The sequence below is a fragment of the Pleurodeles waltl genome, chromosome 3_1 (assembly GCF_031143425.1).
Source record: "Pleurodeles waltl isolate 20211129_DDA chromosome 3_1, aPleWal1.hap1.20221129, whole genome shotgun sequence".
Classification (NCBI taxonomy): domain Eukaryota; kingdom Metazoa; phylum Chordata; class Amphibia; order Caudata; family Salamandridae; genus Pleurodeles; species Pleurodeles waltl.
The window spans coordinates 1,986,821,344-1,986,837,619 of NC_090440.1; the positions used below are offsets into that span (position 1 = coordinate 1,986,821,344).

The 16,276-nt window shown below is 47.6% G+C and overlaps 1 protein-coding gene across 1 annotated transcript in view; it reads right to left on the bottom strand.

The window, feature by feature from the left end:
* The window catches only part of TEX14 (testis expressed 14, intercellular bridge forming factor), a 1,009,455-nt gene that overhangs the window by 133,631 nt on the left and 859,548 nt on the right, over positions 1-16,276 (bottom strand). Inside the window, exon 15 of the mRNA XM_069221587.1 lies at positions 2,801-3,738. Coding sequence (XP_069077688.1) covers positions 2,801-3,738 — 938 coding nt within the window. The remainder of the gene's footprint in view (positions 1-2,800; positions 3,739-16,276) is intronic.

Here is a 16,276-nt window from a genome sequence, read left to right on the forward strand (position 1 = left end):
TGTGGATGATGTAACAACAGACTATTGGAGAAAGTCTTGTTGAAAACCCATTTTTCGTGCTATGTTATACATATGACTTTCGTCAAAGGAAAAGCTCTTGGATAACACCCAGATCTAAAAAGCCAAACAATCTGGCATTGGCTAGACACCTCTTCCCTTTGCTAATGCTTCGTTTGCAATGCTTCTGAAAATCCTTATAAAAGACAGATAGAAATGCTTGCAAACACAGACAAATAGTCTTGCAAAAGACAGACATATAGATAGGTTTAAAAAGACAGATACAGTTAGATTCGATTTGCAATAAGATAGGGTTACAAGGGTAGATATAGCTAGATAGGATTGCTAAGACAGATATCCCTCATCAGACAATGACCAAGAGTCTCACCTTGTCTTTCTGTCTCTATGTCTTTCCCTCTACTCCCTCTCCCTCTTCCCAACTCTTCCTGTCTTTCTCTTGTCTCTCCTGGTGTTTTTCTTCCTATTCTCACCTTGGTCTCACAACCTATCTCCATCTTTCTTTGTGATCTTTCACCCTGTCTTTGTCTAATCCTGTAACATTGTCTTTGACTTTTCTCCCTTCTTTACTCTCTCCTCTGTCTCTCTACCCCTTCTTCTGTCTTCCAATTTCTTTACAGCGCTTTATTTTTCTTTATGTGTTTCTCCCTGTTACTATGGCCCTCATTACAAACATGACGGTAATGATCGCCCCACCGGAAGTGGTGGTCATTAATGCAAACGGAATAGCGGTTCAGACCGCCATATGATGAACACAGTAGTGAACTGGCTGAAAAGCAGCCAGTTCACTACTACCCACGGCCAGGCCAGATTCAACCGCCGGGCTGACGGAAGGCACTTTCGACCCGGCGGTTGAGGCCAGACCGACGGTGCTATAATGTTCACATTTCCACCAGGGATTTCTTGGCAGGATACCCCGCCAGGTAATCCCTGGCAGAAAGCATACGGGTGACAGGAATTCTCATTCCTGTCACCTGTATGTGACATGCCAGCCCCCCCAGCCGCAATCCCCACCAACTCCCCCAAGCTCCTTCATCCGCCCCCACCCCTGAACCCTGAAAACAGACACCCTACCCCTCCTCCTTCCACTCTCCCTGTAGGCCCTTTCCAAACACCCCCCTCACCATCCTACATACGGGTCCCTCCCGAACCCCAACCCCCCACATCCACATGAACCCATATTCCAACATGCCCAAACGCATTCATACACACACACACATCCCCCTTCACAAACACACACGCACACCCCCATGCACGCACCCACTCACTCAGCACCCACACCCACAACTCCCTTCCCTCTCGGGCAGCACTTACCTGTTTCATGGATTTGCTCCGTTAGGGAACAGGCTCCTAGGATGCTGCTCCACCAGCATGGCCGCGCCTCCATACACCGCCACGCCTATGATTGCATCATTATAGACGTGGTGGTGTCTGGACTGACATGGTGGTGAGGGTGGAGTAGCATCGACCCCCGCCACCGACCACCAACATGGCGCATGGCGGCCCTCACCGCCATCAATGGCGGTGAGGCTCCATATGTCAGAATATGGCGTGATGCCTGCCGCCGCCACTGGCAGTCTTCTGTCGACTGTCAGCATGGTCGGCGGCGGGCTATCCCACCATGTTCAAAATGGGGGTCTATTTCTCGTTTATTCTCTCCAGCCTTCTGTCTTTCTAGGCCTATACCTATTTTTCTCTCACATTTCATGGCTTGTTCTCTCCCCCTATTTCTGTCTCTTCGACCTCTCTCTCGCTCTATCTGCCTTCCTCTCCACTTATCCATGTCTGTGTATGTATTTCCCTTTCTTTCTCTCTCTTTCTTTCCTTCTTTCTTTCGCTGTTTCTCTCTCTTTCTATGTCTATATGTCCCTCCGCATTGCTCCATTTCCATGCACTGCACCATTTTTATAAATGTTCTGCTGCTGTCACTTGTAAACTAAGCAGCATATTTATGAGAGGCTTGCGCCGTTGGAGCATCACGTTTTTTTTTACGTTTCGCCGGCACAAGCCTCTCAACCATACTTATGCGGCCACGCAAAGCCACTTTGTGTGGCTTTGCATGGCCTCATAGAGTAAAACAAAGCAGTGCAAGTCACTGTATTGCCTTACTCTGTGCCAAGGAGGCCTTACATCGGCGTTCCAGTGGTTTTTCTCATGCAACACCAATGGATTTTAACGTTGCTCCAGATTTACAAAATCACGTAAACCTGCAGCAGCGCCAAAACCTTACGCCTCCCCAGAGCAGGCGTAACGAGGAGAAATATTGTACTTTCTCCTAATTTTTCCCTCTTTCCATGAAAGAGGAAAATGTCTCTCAGCATTGTTTTTGTGCAGGAAAACTATCCTGCACGCACCACAGGCGTCCTTGCACCAGGGTGCAAAGGTGCCTGCGTTGGCGCCAGGCACTCAATTGTGCACCAGCACTGGGGGAAAGGACAGGAGTGCACCGTATTTCATAAATACGGTGCGGTGCATTCCTGCCCTTTCACACTGGAGCAAGACAGAGCAGCAATAAGACTTGCGGCGCTGACCTATGCTAATTTCCCATAAATATGGGCCTATAAGCCTTCATCTCTGAGCTGCTGCCAGAAGCCCGGACAATAGACCTGCAAATATTTAAATAGTCACTATTTTGATTTCCTGTTACATGCAAATTAAGACGATTTGAGCTCAATTGCTGGGAATGACCTGTGTGAGCGGTCGGTCGAATCTACAGCGGCAGGATAGCTTTGTTGGGTGGGTACAGTAGACATTCGTTAAAAATATGGCAATCTCCGCACATTACCTGGGTGTTGTTTGCAGTTTGATCCCCTGATGATTCTTCTTCTGTTACATTATGGGGCGCCCAGCCCTGCTTCCCCTTCCTCAGGCTCCCTCTGCCTGAGCTCATGATATAGTCACTTCGAACTTTTCGCGTGTCCTTTGCTGGAGAGCCTGAGGCTGCTTGAGCTCGAGTCTGAGGGGGTACATAGAGGCCCGGAGGACCAACAGCAGAAGGTAATTTACTTCCTTCTGAGTAGGACTTACTCTTGAAGAGGTTCGTCGTGCTGTCTACTTCATCGTGCTTGCTTTCTCCGGGAAAGCTACGAACTGACCATTTAGTAGGAATAAAATCACGCCTTTCTTTATTATTAGCTATGGAGCGCTTTAACTTTTTTTCAGCGCTGCAAAGGGCAGCTTCGGCTTGATTTAGTAAAGTCTTGGATATCTTGTTATTAAGGACACAGGAACTAATATGTTGCTGCAGAGTGGAGACAACGCTCAACTTTCCCACGGTCTCACTCCTTGATGGCTCTACGTCACCTGGCTCCTCTGTCTCACTTGGGCTGCCTTCGTCGCCAGTGCTGTAAACTGCCTCTGTGACCGTCTTCGTGGAGCTGCTCTCTGCGACATCATTAGCTTCAGAGTTCAGATGTAGTGCGCCCCTCTCTAAGCGGTTCTCTTGAGATTTGGTTAACTCCTCTTCTAAAACGCGATCCAACTCTTCGAGTGCATGATGCTGTGAAACAGAAGGGATGGAATACTCAATTCCTGAGACGGATACGGAAGAAACACTGTCGCTTTCATTATGCTGTTCTTTTCTTACATTGGAACTGGGCAAGAAGAAAACTTCTTGTTCCTGGCTCTGTGTCGCCGTCTTGTGGCAATTGCCAGTATCGTGATTTTCTACTGTCTCTGTCTTAGTTTCAAAACTTTCATAGCCAGACACAAAATATTCAAAACCTGCAAAAAACACAAAAAAATGCCGTATGTTACTTTTTCAATCACCCAACGCAACTCGGTGTAATTTAAATGTATGTCGAATTCGTTAAATATGACTGCATCTTCATAAATACAAACCTCTAAAAGCTGTGGAACGAACAGAGACAATTCCAAAGGGTCACAGGCAATTCTAATAATAAGGAGATTCACAGCATTACGCAGAGAACTCAACACAAGTTATGGAAGATGTTTTTATATGTACTTGGGATTTTTAAAGCACATCCCAGCCGAAGACATAGAGGGGCAGATTTATGGAAAGTGGCGCTGCACCGAGTGCAGCGCATTTTCCCTACGCCCCTTCGCGCCCCCCTACCGCCACCATGTGTGCGCCATACTTAAAATACCATGGCGCAGGGTAGGGGGCAATAGCGTAATTCAATGTGACTCTATTGATGTAGTCTGCAGGAGTAACGCCAAAATGTTGGCGCTACTCCTGCAGAGTACATGGGGGCCTATTCTAAATAATGGAAGCCCCCTTTTAACGCCTGCTCTGAGCAGGCATTAAAAGTGCTGAAAAAAAATGGTGCAAGGAAATCTCTTAGATTTCCTTGCGCTGTTTTTTTCGGCCTCCCTAACAGGGAAACACCCCCTTTGCATACATTATGCTTGGCGCAGGCATAATGTAGCGCAAAGGGTTACAGAGTGGCGCAATGCATGCATTGCGCCACTCTGTAAATATGGCATGAGGATTTTGGCCTCATTGGGCAACATTAAAGTAAAAAATAATTACGCTAATGTGGCACAAGGTGGTGCTAGGGACTCATAAATATGCCCCATAATATCAACGAGTGTCTTTAATAGTAGTTGATTTGCGTATGGCTGGGTCCAAACTGAAATGTCATGGTGTGCAAAATAATGATGCAGTAGGACGCAAACCAAATAATTACCAGTGGTTGAGATTAATTTAAGCTTTCCATCCATTACTTTTTTATATACTTCAAAGTGATGCCCTAAGTGGGTCATGTATGTCCAGACGTGGGTCCTGTGCCCACTCTGTGCCACCTGGAACCAAGCTATACCCAGCTGATCAGTCCTAATAATGGCTACATCGGTCCCGGGTTGCTTTTGCGGTTCGGGGTTGCCTGTCTTCTGGTTTAGAGAAGGCTTGATCTGGCAATTCAGGCTGGACTCTTCACACTACAGCAGAGTCAAGGTTGATTTGTATATGACAGGATCCAAACTGAGGTGGCATGGTGTGCAAAATAACAAGGACCTGGAATGCGGGCCTGCGTAATCAAAAGCGGCTGAGATTTCTTCAAGAATTCCATCCCTCACTTTTTTGTATACTTCAATGTTACATTTATATAAGTCATCTGAAAGAATTGCTACAGCACAGAATGTATAACTTTGACAAGCACATTTCATTAACAGATAAACAGTCATCTGTCTTAACAGATGAAGAAACAGATTGGTGCATTTCCAATTCTTAGATCTGTAAAGTTTGTGTGTGACTTCAGAAGTAGTGCATTTGTGGGCTTATTGGGTGGGGACATTTGGTATATGGCTATAGAAAGGGTGGTAGTGAAGAAAGTGCAGATTTCGGATGAAGAAACATCTACACGAGAATAAGGGGCAGCTCCTCCGCTATGGCGGAGGAACGTTGCCCCCATCATCCGCCAGCAGCTGCAAAACGTTTACAGTAAAAACATAATAAACTCTGTTTATCATGTTTTTACTATAAACACGGCAGGGCCACGGGCGTGACAGGGACAGAGGGGGAGTGTACACCACTCTCCCTCAGTGCGCATGTATGTTTGGCCAGCAGTCTTGGGCCGGCCAAACAAGCATGCACATTGTGCTCTCTCCAGCCCAGCACTGTGTTGCCGGGCTGGAGAGAGCAGGCACAGGCTCCCAGTTTGTCAGGATTGGCTGTAGGGCAGGGAAGCCTGTGACTGCAAAGCAAGATGCAGTGGTGCGGCGGCAGCGCAAAAAAAAGGTACGTTTTGTTTTTATTATTATTATTTTTTTTAATGTAATTTTCCCCCTTCTCCCCGCCCCTTTTCCCTCTCACAAGCCGCACCTGACGAAAATGTATATTCTTACTATTGCATACAAATGGTGATATTAGTCATACAATGTGTTTGATCCTGGTGAGACAGAGGTGCTGTTTTCATAGGTAGATAGTGTTTTGGGGTTATCTGGTGGTCGATACAGACTAATGCTCGGATTACTTACCACTAAGCTTCATTACTCTGAGTTAGTCTTCCCCTTCATAGTTAGCACTTCATAAGAGGTAGTTTTCTACTTGCCAGATGTCCCCTATACCTAGAAAGAAAATCTTCACTCCTTCTAATATGGCTGACACTATTACTTCCTCTGTCAGGCTTCTTAGGGTGGGCTAAGGAGAATCACTTCCTGTAATAACAAAGTAAGATAATCATCAAACTGTCAATTTTATTCATCCCAACCCGGGAAGGTTGACGGGAATAATGAAGATTACCACTAGCGGAGCTAAGGTCTTTGTGAAGATTCGTAGGGCTCAAGAATGACCAAAGGGAGGGATACAGCACTAATAATGGTCTCCTGCAACCCCACATCAGGAATATTTGGGAATCTGGAAGCATCAGTATGTAAAGATAAGCATCTAGTATGACTAAGGAGGCCAGAAACAACCCGGGGAGAACAAGTGGGATTTTTTTTTGGATAGTTACAGTCCTAACTTTAGATACAGGCTATTGCCAGACACCCTCTTTAAATCCAGGAACGGGCAAAAGTTTCCAGAGGATCTCTGGACAAAGAACATAAGAGAGTAACAACCCTGCCCTCTCTCCACTTCTGGAACAGGTCTTAGTGCCCCCTTTCCCAAAAGGTTTGTCACTCCTTGACACATAGCCTTGCAGCAATAGGAACACTTCAGAACAGGAGTCAGACAGAAGAAAGCCTCTGTAGTGGAGAAGTCGTCTTTTTTGTACCCTACCCAATATGCAAAATTAATGAGTCCTCTTGCTGCTCTCCAAATGTGAAAGTGAAGAAGGCTTCCTCTTACACTTTTGTAGTAGTCACAACTTTTAGGATGGTAGGTAGGGACAACTGAAGGCTGGACCAGGGATTTATTAGCCAAGAGACTGGATCAACCCCTGCCCGAAAGGATTCACGCCAGAAACCAAATCCTATGCATATGAGAGAAGGATGCAAGGGAGCCATTATTTGCTGCCTTTGGCTGAATTTTTAACTAGGTCGACCAGTTAAGGACCAAACAGCCAGCTGTCCTAGAAGGGAATGTGGGATACTTGAGTTTTCTGGGAGTTTTAAATTTCCAGTTTCTCAACCAGAGTTGCCTTTTTACTGAAACCACTGATTGGAGGCAGAAGCTGCAACACATAAGCCATCAAAAGAAAAGGTTGACAAGAATATCACTCCTTGTTCGATCATGGGCGACCTTGAAGTATCATCCTCACCCTGCAGGAGTTCTTCAGCTAATGCCTGGAAATCATGCAGCTGAGACTGGACTTTAAATGTGGCACAGGCACCAGTTCTTAAGGCAAAATTCGAGGCTGTGTAGGCTTGACTAATTGATCAATCTATCTTCTTATCTAATTCATCAGAAAGAGAGGCATCCTTGAAGGCAATTGCCCCTCCCGAAGACAGACTAACCACTGGAACATTATTCTTCACTTAAGCCCAGAATTATTCTGGAAACCCATCCAGGGTACACCCTTTTGCCAAAATATTAGAAAGGGAGATTTCTCTACATCTTTCTATTCTCTCGACAGCAGATTTCTTATTGCTTTGTGAATGGGTAGAGAATTCAGGTTCTTGTGCCAGTACTATGCAAAAAAGTTGTTGTCGTCAAGAGTAGAAGATGGAGCCAGAAGAGACAAGTTAGACCTGACATGGCCACTGTCTTCTGATATATCTCATCCCTGTATGCATCAGCCTCTTTGCTCCACTTCCTCATCAGAATCAACTATGTCTTGGGGAGCAGGAAAGGGCTTTTTCTTTGGAGCTGATGGGCCTTCTCTGGCTTTAAAGGCTGCCTCTACAGTTTTATTTATCATGTGTTGCAAAATGTTCAGCTGCTGGGGATCAGGCACCTCTGTAGTTAGAGAAGCCTGTGGAGGATTGTCCCCACCAGATGAATCCTCAACATGTTTCCTTTTCTCAGCTCTTTTGCCCTTGATGCTTGACAAACTTGCTAACCCAGCCAAGCTAAGTATTAAGCCAAACAGGACTTTCTTCATGGTTATATATGGTTGCCCAGCAACCACAAGAACTTGGATACTCATTCGGCCGACATACTAAAGTCAGACAGGAAATAGTTATTGTAAGGACCTAGTTTCCATAGAAAACATTTTTTTTAGCTAATAACTTAAAGTGGGGGCTGACAAAAAAAGTGGGGGTTGGGAGGGGGGGTTACAAAATGCATTTCCCCCCTGCAATTTCCCATAGGGAATTTAGACATGACTACAGCCTGAACAGCTGAAGGGAATTACACCAAATTTGGCGGTCAGTTAGATTTTGGTCCAGAAAGATCTCTTTTTGTAATTTGGTGTAAATCCGTTCAGTAGTTTTCGAGTCATTAAAGAAAAAAAGATTTAAGTATATATAGAGATGCAGAGGGCCTGCAGGTCTGACGGATCTCAAAAAGAGATACGATTGGCTGCAACCACTTCAACCACGAAGTGGCAGCAGCCATCTTGGGACTTGGCTGAGTATGAAAAAAAAACATAAAGAAGGTAGGGTAGGAATACCCAGGCCCACTAGGCCCGATAGAGGGACCCAGGGGGAACACCCGCGGGGTCAAAACTGAAAAAAACATAGATTTTTGCTGCAATCCCATGGGATTCCTGCAGAATCGAAAAAAATAAATAGCGGCATTGGGTGCATTCTTTAACTAAGGGAAGGGGAGCTGTATTTGCCCCTGGGGATGCCATCCCCTGGGGCCCAATGTATTTATAAGGGGAGGGGGGCCACTTGGCCCGACTGCCCAAGACTTTAAAAGATTTGGGGAGGGCAGTTACTTCATAAAAAAAGGCAGTGAATATATATATATATATATATATATATATATATATATATATATATATATATATATATGTGTATATATATATATATATATTTATATACATGTGTATATAAATATATGTGTGTATGTATATATTTTCACTGAAAAAACAAAAAGGTTACAGGGACTTTATAGTTAGGAAATAGAATAAAAAAAACATACAAATTAACCTAAGGAACTAAAGGTTACAGGGGAATTATAGTTATACTCACATTTTAAACGTACAAAACCATAGAAATTCACCAGTTATAGTTAGAGTTACCTCAAGTAACTATAACTCGTACCCTAAGGTAACTATAACTGGCCATGCACAGTTTTTTCATCAAAAAATTTACTGCAAATATTACATTGATATTATCAATGCTGTTATGAAAGATGGCATTATACCGCAATTTGTAAGAGTAATTAGCCTAACTATAATGCCCCTGTAATCCTTTGGTTTTTTAATTGAATTTCTATGTTTTAAAAAAAAATATATTTCTATACGTTAATCCAACCACCAGGCCGTGTGCAGCAGAAGTTGACTGCAGGGCCTGGCCTACGGCCAGTCCCCATAACCACCCAACCTTGTGCACAGCCTTACACCATGCACAACAGATGTTGACTGTAGGGGCTGGCCACAGGCCAGGACCAGCTGCCAACTCCTATAACCACCCAACCCTGTGTGGCACACGACCTTCGGCCGTGTGCAGCAGGGGTTGGCCACGGGGCCTGCGGCCAACCCGTATAACCACTCAGCCCCTCCCTATAGCCACACAGGGAGTTTTTAAAGTTTAATAAATTATATAGTTTGAATGATATTTTTTAAGACAAATTGAAAAGAAAAATGTAATTGTCAAGTAAAAGAGTGAGATAACCTTTCAGTATGAACCTTACATTTTTTTAATGTAAAATAAATTAAAGCAGGACAATGACCACAAACACCTGGAGTAGAATCCTCAACTTTCAGTATGAGGGTCTTTGACCTAAGCCTTTAGGCCATAGGTGACTCCTTATGGTGATTCTTCCAGACATACCTATGACAGTCAACTAGTGCATGAGTTTGGAAAAAAATGTGAATTTTACATCTCTAGGAAGAATTAAAATGTTAGTCAATAAACAAACACACTGCCAAGCGATACTAGGATTTGAACCTACAGCCTACTGAGTGACAGCACAAGACCTTGACCATTATGCCGAAAGTGACTCTGTTCTGGTCTGCATTCAAACATAACTATAACATTTGTACCAAACAACTTGCTAGTCTGACTTGTTTAAGTCATTGCATGGACAGCCCATTGCAATAACAATCTCTCTCTCTCACTTCCATCCCATTATGGGATGGAAAAGAGGAGAGTGACATGACTCCATTGAGAGCCTGAAGGCCCGCCTGCCTAGCTGGCTCCCCAAGTCCTGCAGGAGCCGACATAGCTCCTGCAAGCAGAGAGCTGCTTTAAATAGCAGCTCCCTGCTTGCGGAAGTAATGTTTTCATCTGTTTCCCTGCACGCAAATATACGTGTAGGGAAACAAATGAAAACTCAGCGTTCTGCAAGCAGGAGCTGTTTGACAGCTCCCGCTTGCAGAAAGCGGAGTTTGTTTGCTTTTGCTAGCTGGGAGCTGTCGGGGTGGGGGGGGATGGTGATGGTCCCCAGGGCAGCAGGGGTGCAGCGCGGCCCCCACATACAATTGTATCATTGCCCCGGGGAGGTGGCGGTGCTCGGGGCTGTGGGGGTGCCGTGCAGCCCCGCATACAATTACATCTTTGTCCCGGGGAGGTGGTGGTCCCCAGAGCTGCGGAGGGCCACTCTCCCCGACATACATTTGTCTCTTTGCCCCGGGGAGGTGGTGGTCCCCGGGCCTGCTGGGATGCCACGCGACCCCATCACATACAATTGTATATTTGCCTCAGGGAGGTGGGAGACCCCGGGGATGTGGGGGAGGAGGTGAGTGCGGCCCCTGCATACATTTTGTATTTATCCCTGGGGATTTGGTGGTCCCCGGGCTGCGGTGGGGGGGCGCACCACCCCGCATACAATTGTCTCTGTGTCCCGAGGAGGTGGCGGCCTCCAGGACTGCAGGCGGGGGAACAGGCCCCCCCCCCTGCATTTTCTTCTCTTTGCCCCTGAGAGGGGGCAGTCCCCTAGGGCTGCGTTGGGTGGGCCACACGCTCCCCGCATTTTTCTTTGTGAACGTTCCAGGGAGGTGGCAGTCCTTGGGGCTAGTAGAAGCCGCTCTAGGAGGGGGGGCCCAATGCACCCTCCCTTTTTAAAGCCCCCCTTGCCCCCGTGACCTAGCCCACCCAGGGGCAAATGACAAAAAGGGCAGAAGACTTCCCTTTAAAAAAAATTAATGTCAAGAAAATCAGAGGCTATGGATCACCTGTTTTTTTCCAACACTTTACAAAAACATGCTTTTTAGCCTTGGCGGGGTCCCGTATTCTGTGAGAAGCTCTTTCTTGAATTAATTTTTTGTCATTTCTCTTTTTAATATTATGTGGATATCTTACTTAGTTTTGACTTAGAGAATGGTCCTATTGTATCTGTTCTCTGTTTTTAATTAGTGTGATTGAAGTTGTGTGAATTATCTTTATATTTTTGTTTAGTCTCCAGGTTTCACAGACCAATTTATGTTTATATATGTATTTAGTATCAGATAAATTAATCCATATAAGTAAATAATATTTTTTTAAAATATCTTTCTGTATGTTTATATTTTGGTGATTTTGGCTGGACTTCTGTCAGACACAGAGATTCCACTCAATGGAACTACTGATGGAGGTGTTTTTTTTTGTTCTTTTGTTAAATGGAGTTCCTGAAGGACCCATAGACCAAGGCTAGGGGCTCAGGGTGTCCCTACCCTGGCCCCTTTTCTTTTTTTTCACTGTTTTTGTGGAAGTAGGCTGAAGCCAAGTTCCAAAATGGCTGCCAACACTCCCCTGTTGAAGTGCTGGCAGCCAATTAGATATCAGCAAGGTAACAGTTGGATCCCTGAAGGATCTGCGTCTCTTGATATCTATATTTTTTTTAAACAAATATCTCCAAAACTACTGAAGGGATTTACACCAAATCACAAAAAGCAAGCTTTCTAGACCAAGAGCTAGCTTTCTACCACATTTGTTATAATTCCATTCAGTTCTTCGGGCTGCAGTTGTGTTAAAAAAATTGAAAAGCTTAGACTCACGCTGAGATGGTTACCACCTAAGAGCACTCCGCTACTACCAAACGATTTACCCTGCCATCTATCCAGAATCAGATAGCATTCTGCTCAGCAAGATACACTCCCTGGTCAATGTGACCCAAGTGAGGGCGGAAGTGTCTGTTTTGCCCATGTCAGCCGTGGGAATCTGTCGGTAGCCGCAAGGGATGCGGACCTCCGGAGCAGACAGGGAGACCGCACGCCGGTGAGTCAGACGGCTGAGTGATCTGGGGCCGCAGCGACCCAGATCCGATCCCCTGTATCGCTGTACACTGGAGGGGCCGGGTGCATGGCTGCTGGACACCAGTGTGTGATACTGTGCTCCCCAGCTGGGGATGCCTCTCTGGGGCCGGAGCAAAGCACGGAGGAGAGATACAGTGCCAGACGTCGTCGTGGCAAGAGACATGGCCTATTGATATCAGAAGAATAAGAGCAGAGGAAACGGCTCGGCCCTCCTCCCCAACCGCCTGGAATGAGTGAGTGAGGGGACGGGCCACAGAGGAGGGGAGATTGAAATTTGGATAATTGTATCCCCAGGAGATGTTGATGCAGGCCTGGCGCCTGCCTTCTCCTTTCCACCCAGCCCGCTTCCAACTGCAGGAAGGGCCTGTTACCGAGAGTGTGCACCCACTCCACTGCAAAGGACACTCCTAATCATCCCTTCAGAAGTGGAAGCCTCCCAGCTAAATCTTAGGTGCAGGAAGTTTTTCTGCATTTGGGGCCCAAAATATACTGCCCAGGCCAAATCTCCGCTGCTGGCCCTGCTGTTGCCTGAGCTGTTGGGGAGTGGGTGGGGAGGAGGGGACCTGGAGAAGCTCGAGAGAGGGAGTCGGCTGCGGGAGGCCACGATGATCCTTGCGGGGACTGTGGAAATGAGCTAGCTACAACCGGTGGGGGCTCGGGGGCCACCCGTTCCCCCCTCCAGACCGGAACTCCCTACTAACTCTAACTCATGATGAAACCAAAAGGCCAGGCGACTATGCATTCCAATAAATGGACAAATATGCTACACATAAACAGGACCTTCCACCCAATAGGCCAGAAGCAGTTAGGCCAGAGGCGGCGAAACCTCCTCTGAGCATTATAATGATAGCGATCTCAGATCTAGAAAGCACTTTAGAGCTCAAACTGGATGCTGGCCTGGCAGATGTCTCCTTCCTGCGAGCAGACTTCCAAAGAATGTCTGACAAGGTGTTGACAGCTGAGACCAATATTCAGACACTTCAGACCACATCTAAGAGGCTACAAGAGCAAGTACAATATCTTACAAAGCAACTAGGATGATGGCTGCCAGACTTGAAGACCAAGAAGGTAGGACAAGGAGGAACAACATCAGAGTGGTCTGGGTCGCGGAAGGAGCGGAGGGGCCCAGCGTGGATCTCTTTCTTGAGGACCTTATAGTCAACACCCTCCATCCAAAGCATCTTTTGAACTTCTTCTCGTGGAGCGGGCACATAGGGCACTGATCCCGCCACCAAAGCCTGGGGTCCCTCCAAGAACAATTACTGCAAGGATATTCAACCATCGCGACGGCGCAACACTATACTGCAAGCAGCTCGCAGGAGACCTGCACTACGACAATGCCCTCATATCGTTCTTCCCTGATTGTACACTTCAGGTACAGAAGCAATGTTGCAGCTTTGATAAACTGAAGAAAGCCCCACGCACAAAGGAACTCAAGTATATGATGCTTTTCCCAGTGAAGCTTTGACTGGTAGCGAAAGGCAAATCCTGATACCTCTCCACACCAGCAGAAGCCTGAGACGGGATTGAAGGCTGGCGCCCAGCAGGGCAGCGGGCCCGAAAGGGAGATACACAAAAGACACTTGAAGGCAAAATTAACTGATGACCTACTTGAGCGCACCCCGAACGTTCCGTCATCTCGGAAGGAGAAGGGGTCTGATTCTGGAACTGGATCAGTCTCCTGGTCTATGCTGATGGGCCAGCCCGATCACTTCCAGTGTGGAACATAAGGATTGTGGGGGTGGGAAGGGAGATGGTGCGAACAAGAGGGCAAGACTTGCCCAGGGAGCACAGAAGTGGTTGACTCTTATAATTAGGGTAATACACAGGATGCTTTACGAAATGTATGTTCTAAAAAGGGACAGATATATAATCTGCAAAACTTGGTCCATTTGGACGGAGCCAGCCAACCCTTACCAAATTTAGGCCCTCATTACAACCCTGGCAGTCAGTGATAAAACGGCGGTAATACCGCCAAAAGGCTGGCGGTACTAAATATGAAATTATGACCACAGCGGAAACCACTCAGACAGACAACCACTTTAACACACCGACCACCAGAGCGAAACCAACAGGCACCATGGCGGTAACCGCCAACAGCCAGGTGGAATACAATGTACCGCCCATAGTAATACAACACACCTATTCGCCTCCTTTTCCAGGGCGGTACCAACGACATCAGAAGCCTGGAGGAAACAAAGCACAGAAGGGAAACGACTCACCTCTGGAGACTCAAGGAAGAACCACGCCGTCCTGGAGCCTGAGTTGCATGTGTTCTCCATGCTCATCTACCTTCTGCTCCATTACGAACATCAACGCCAGCGAAGATGACTACGGTGAGTACTGCCGCCTAGCACACAGGAGGGGGGGGATGCAAAAGAGAGTGACACACACACGCAACACCCCCACACACACAACCAGATGCAGTAACATAACATATACACCCAGTACCCCTAAGGAATAAGGACAACTACAATAGTGTAAAAAGGCTGATTATAAGATAAATTTAGGTGAAATATGTGCATCCAAATAAAAAAGTATATACATATTTACAATGCAAGGGACACTGCCCAGTCCTCAATGTCTGTGGGCCACAGGGTCACATCACAAAGTCCAAGGCCCAACCTCTGCAACAACACGGAGAGAACACTGCAGAGGCATCAGGTAGAAAATAGACAGGCACCTCAGGAGGACGGGGAATGGGGGGGCACCTCAGCCGGAAGATGGTAAAACACCACTGGTCTGGAGGGGGCAACATGCCCTGTGCTCGGTTCTCTCAAGTGGGTGATTTTCCCACTGCTTGGTCCTGGGGAGTGCAAGGCCACAGTCTCTCAATTGGGTGACTTGCCCACTGCTTGGTCCTGGGGACTGCAAAGCCACAGTCTCTCTAGTGGGTGGGTAGCCCACTGCTTTGTCCTGGGGAGTGCAAGGCCAAAGTCTCTCAAGTGGGTGACCTCCCCACTGCTTGGTCCTAGGGAGTGGAAGGCCACAGTCTTTCAAGTGGGTGATTTGCCCACTGCTTGGTCCTGGGGAGTGCAAGGCCACCGTCTCTCAGGTGGTGACTTGCCCACTGTTTGGTCCTGGTGAGTGCAAGGCCACAGTCTCTCAAGTGGGTGATTTGCCCACTGTTTGGTCCTGGGGAGTGCAAGGCCACAGTCTCTCAAGTGGGTGACTTGCCCACTGCTTGGTCCTGGGGAGTGCCAGGCCACAGTCTCTCTAGTAGGTGATTTGCCCACTGCTTGGTCCTGGGGAGTGCAAGGCCACAGTCTCTCAAGGGGGTGATTTGCCCACTGGTTCTGGAGGGGGCATTGTGCCCAGTGAGCTTCATCCTGGGAAGGATAGGGTGAATGGATGGCATCTCCACTGGTTCTGGAGGGGGCAACATTCCCTGTGATGCAGATCTTGGGGAGTGCAAGGTCACAGTCTCTCACCTGGGTGTCGTACCCACAGGACTTGCTGGGGCCAGGCTGCACTACAGCCCATGGACGAGGACTACACACTGTCCGCCGGTGGTGACGGCTGCTCAGTGGTGGTACTGCTGCTGGCAATGGTGGGGGAGGCTCCAGACCCTTCCCTGCAGCCTCGGATTGCTGCCCACTGGGGCTGCCTCTGCTGGCAGTGGTGCTGGTGGCAGTGCTTGCAGTGGTGGGGGGAGGCTCCAGCCTTTCCCCTGCAGCTTCGGACGGCTGAGCCACAATAGTTGGTGGTTGGGGCTCCGACTGAGTCCCAGCACCAGGACTCTTGTCCTTTTTGATTGCTGGTGCAGGCCCCTTGCCCTTCCTGCCAGCAGCTTGGGATGGCTCCTTGCTCCTTTTGGCAGCAGTTGGGGACTGATCCTTGCCCTTTCTCTCAGCAGCCGGGGATTGCGCCTTGCCATTCCTTTTCCCAGCTGGGGGTGCCTCCTTGCAATTCCTTTTTGCAGCTAGGGGTGCCTCCTTGCCCTTCCTTGAAGCACTTCGTGCAGGCACCCTATCAGTGTAGCTGCCTGGTGCCCGGGATACTCTCCCACCTGGTTAAGCTGTGGACACTACTGTGCCCCTGGACTGGGTGGCTGAGGTGCTTGCCTGGGTTGTGAC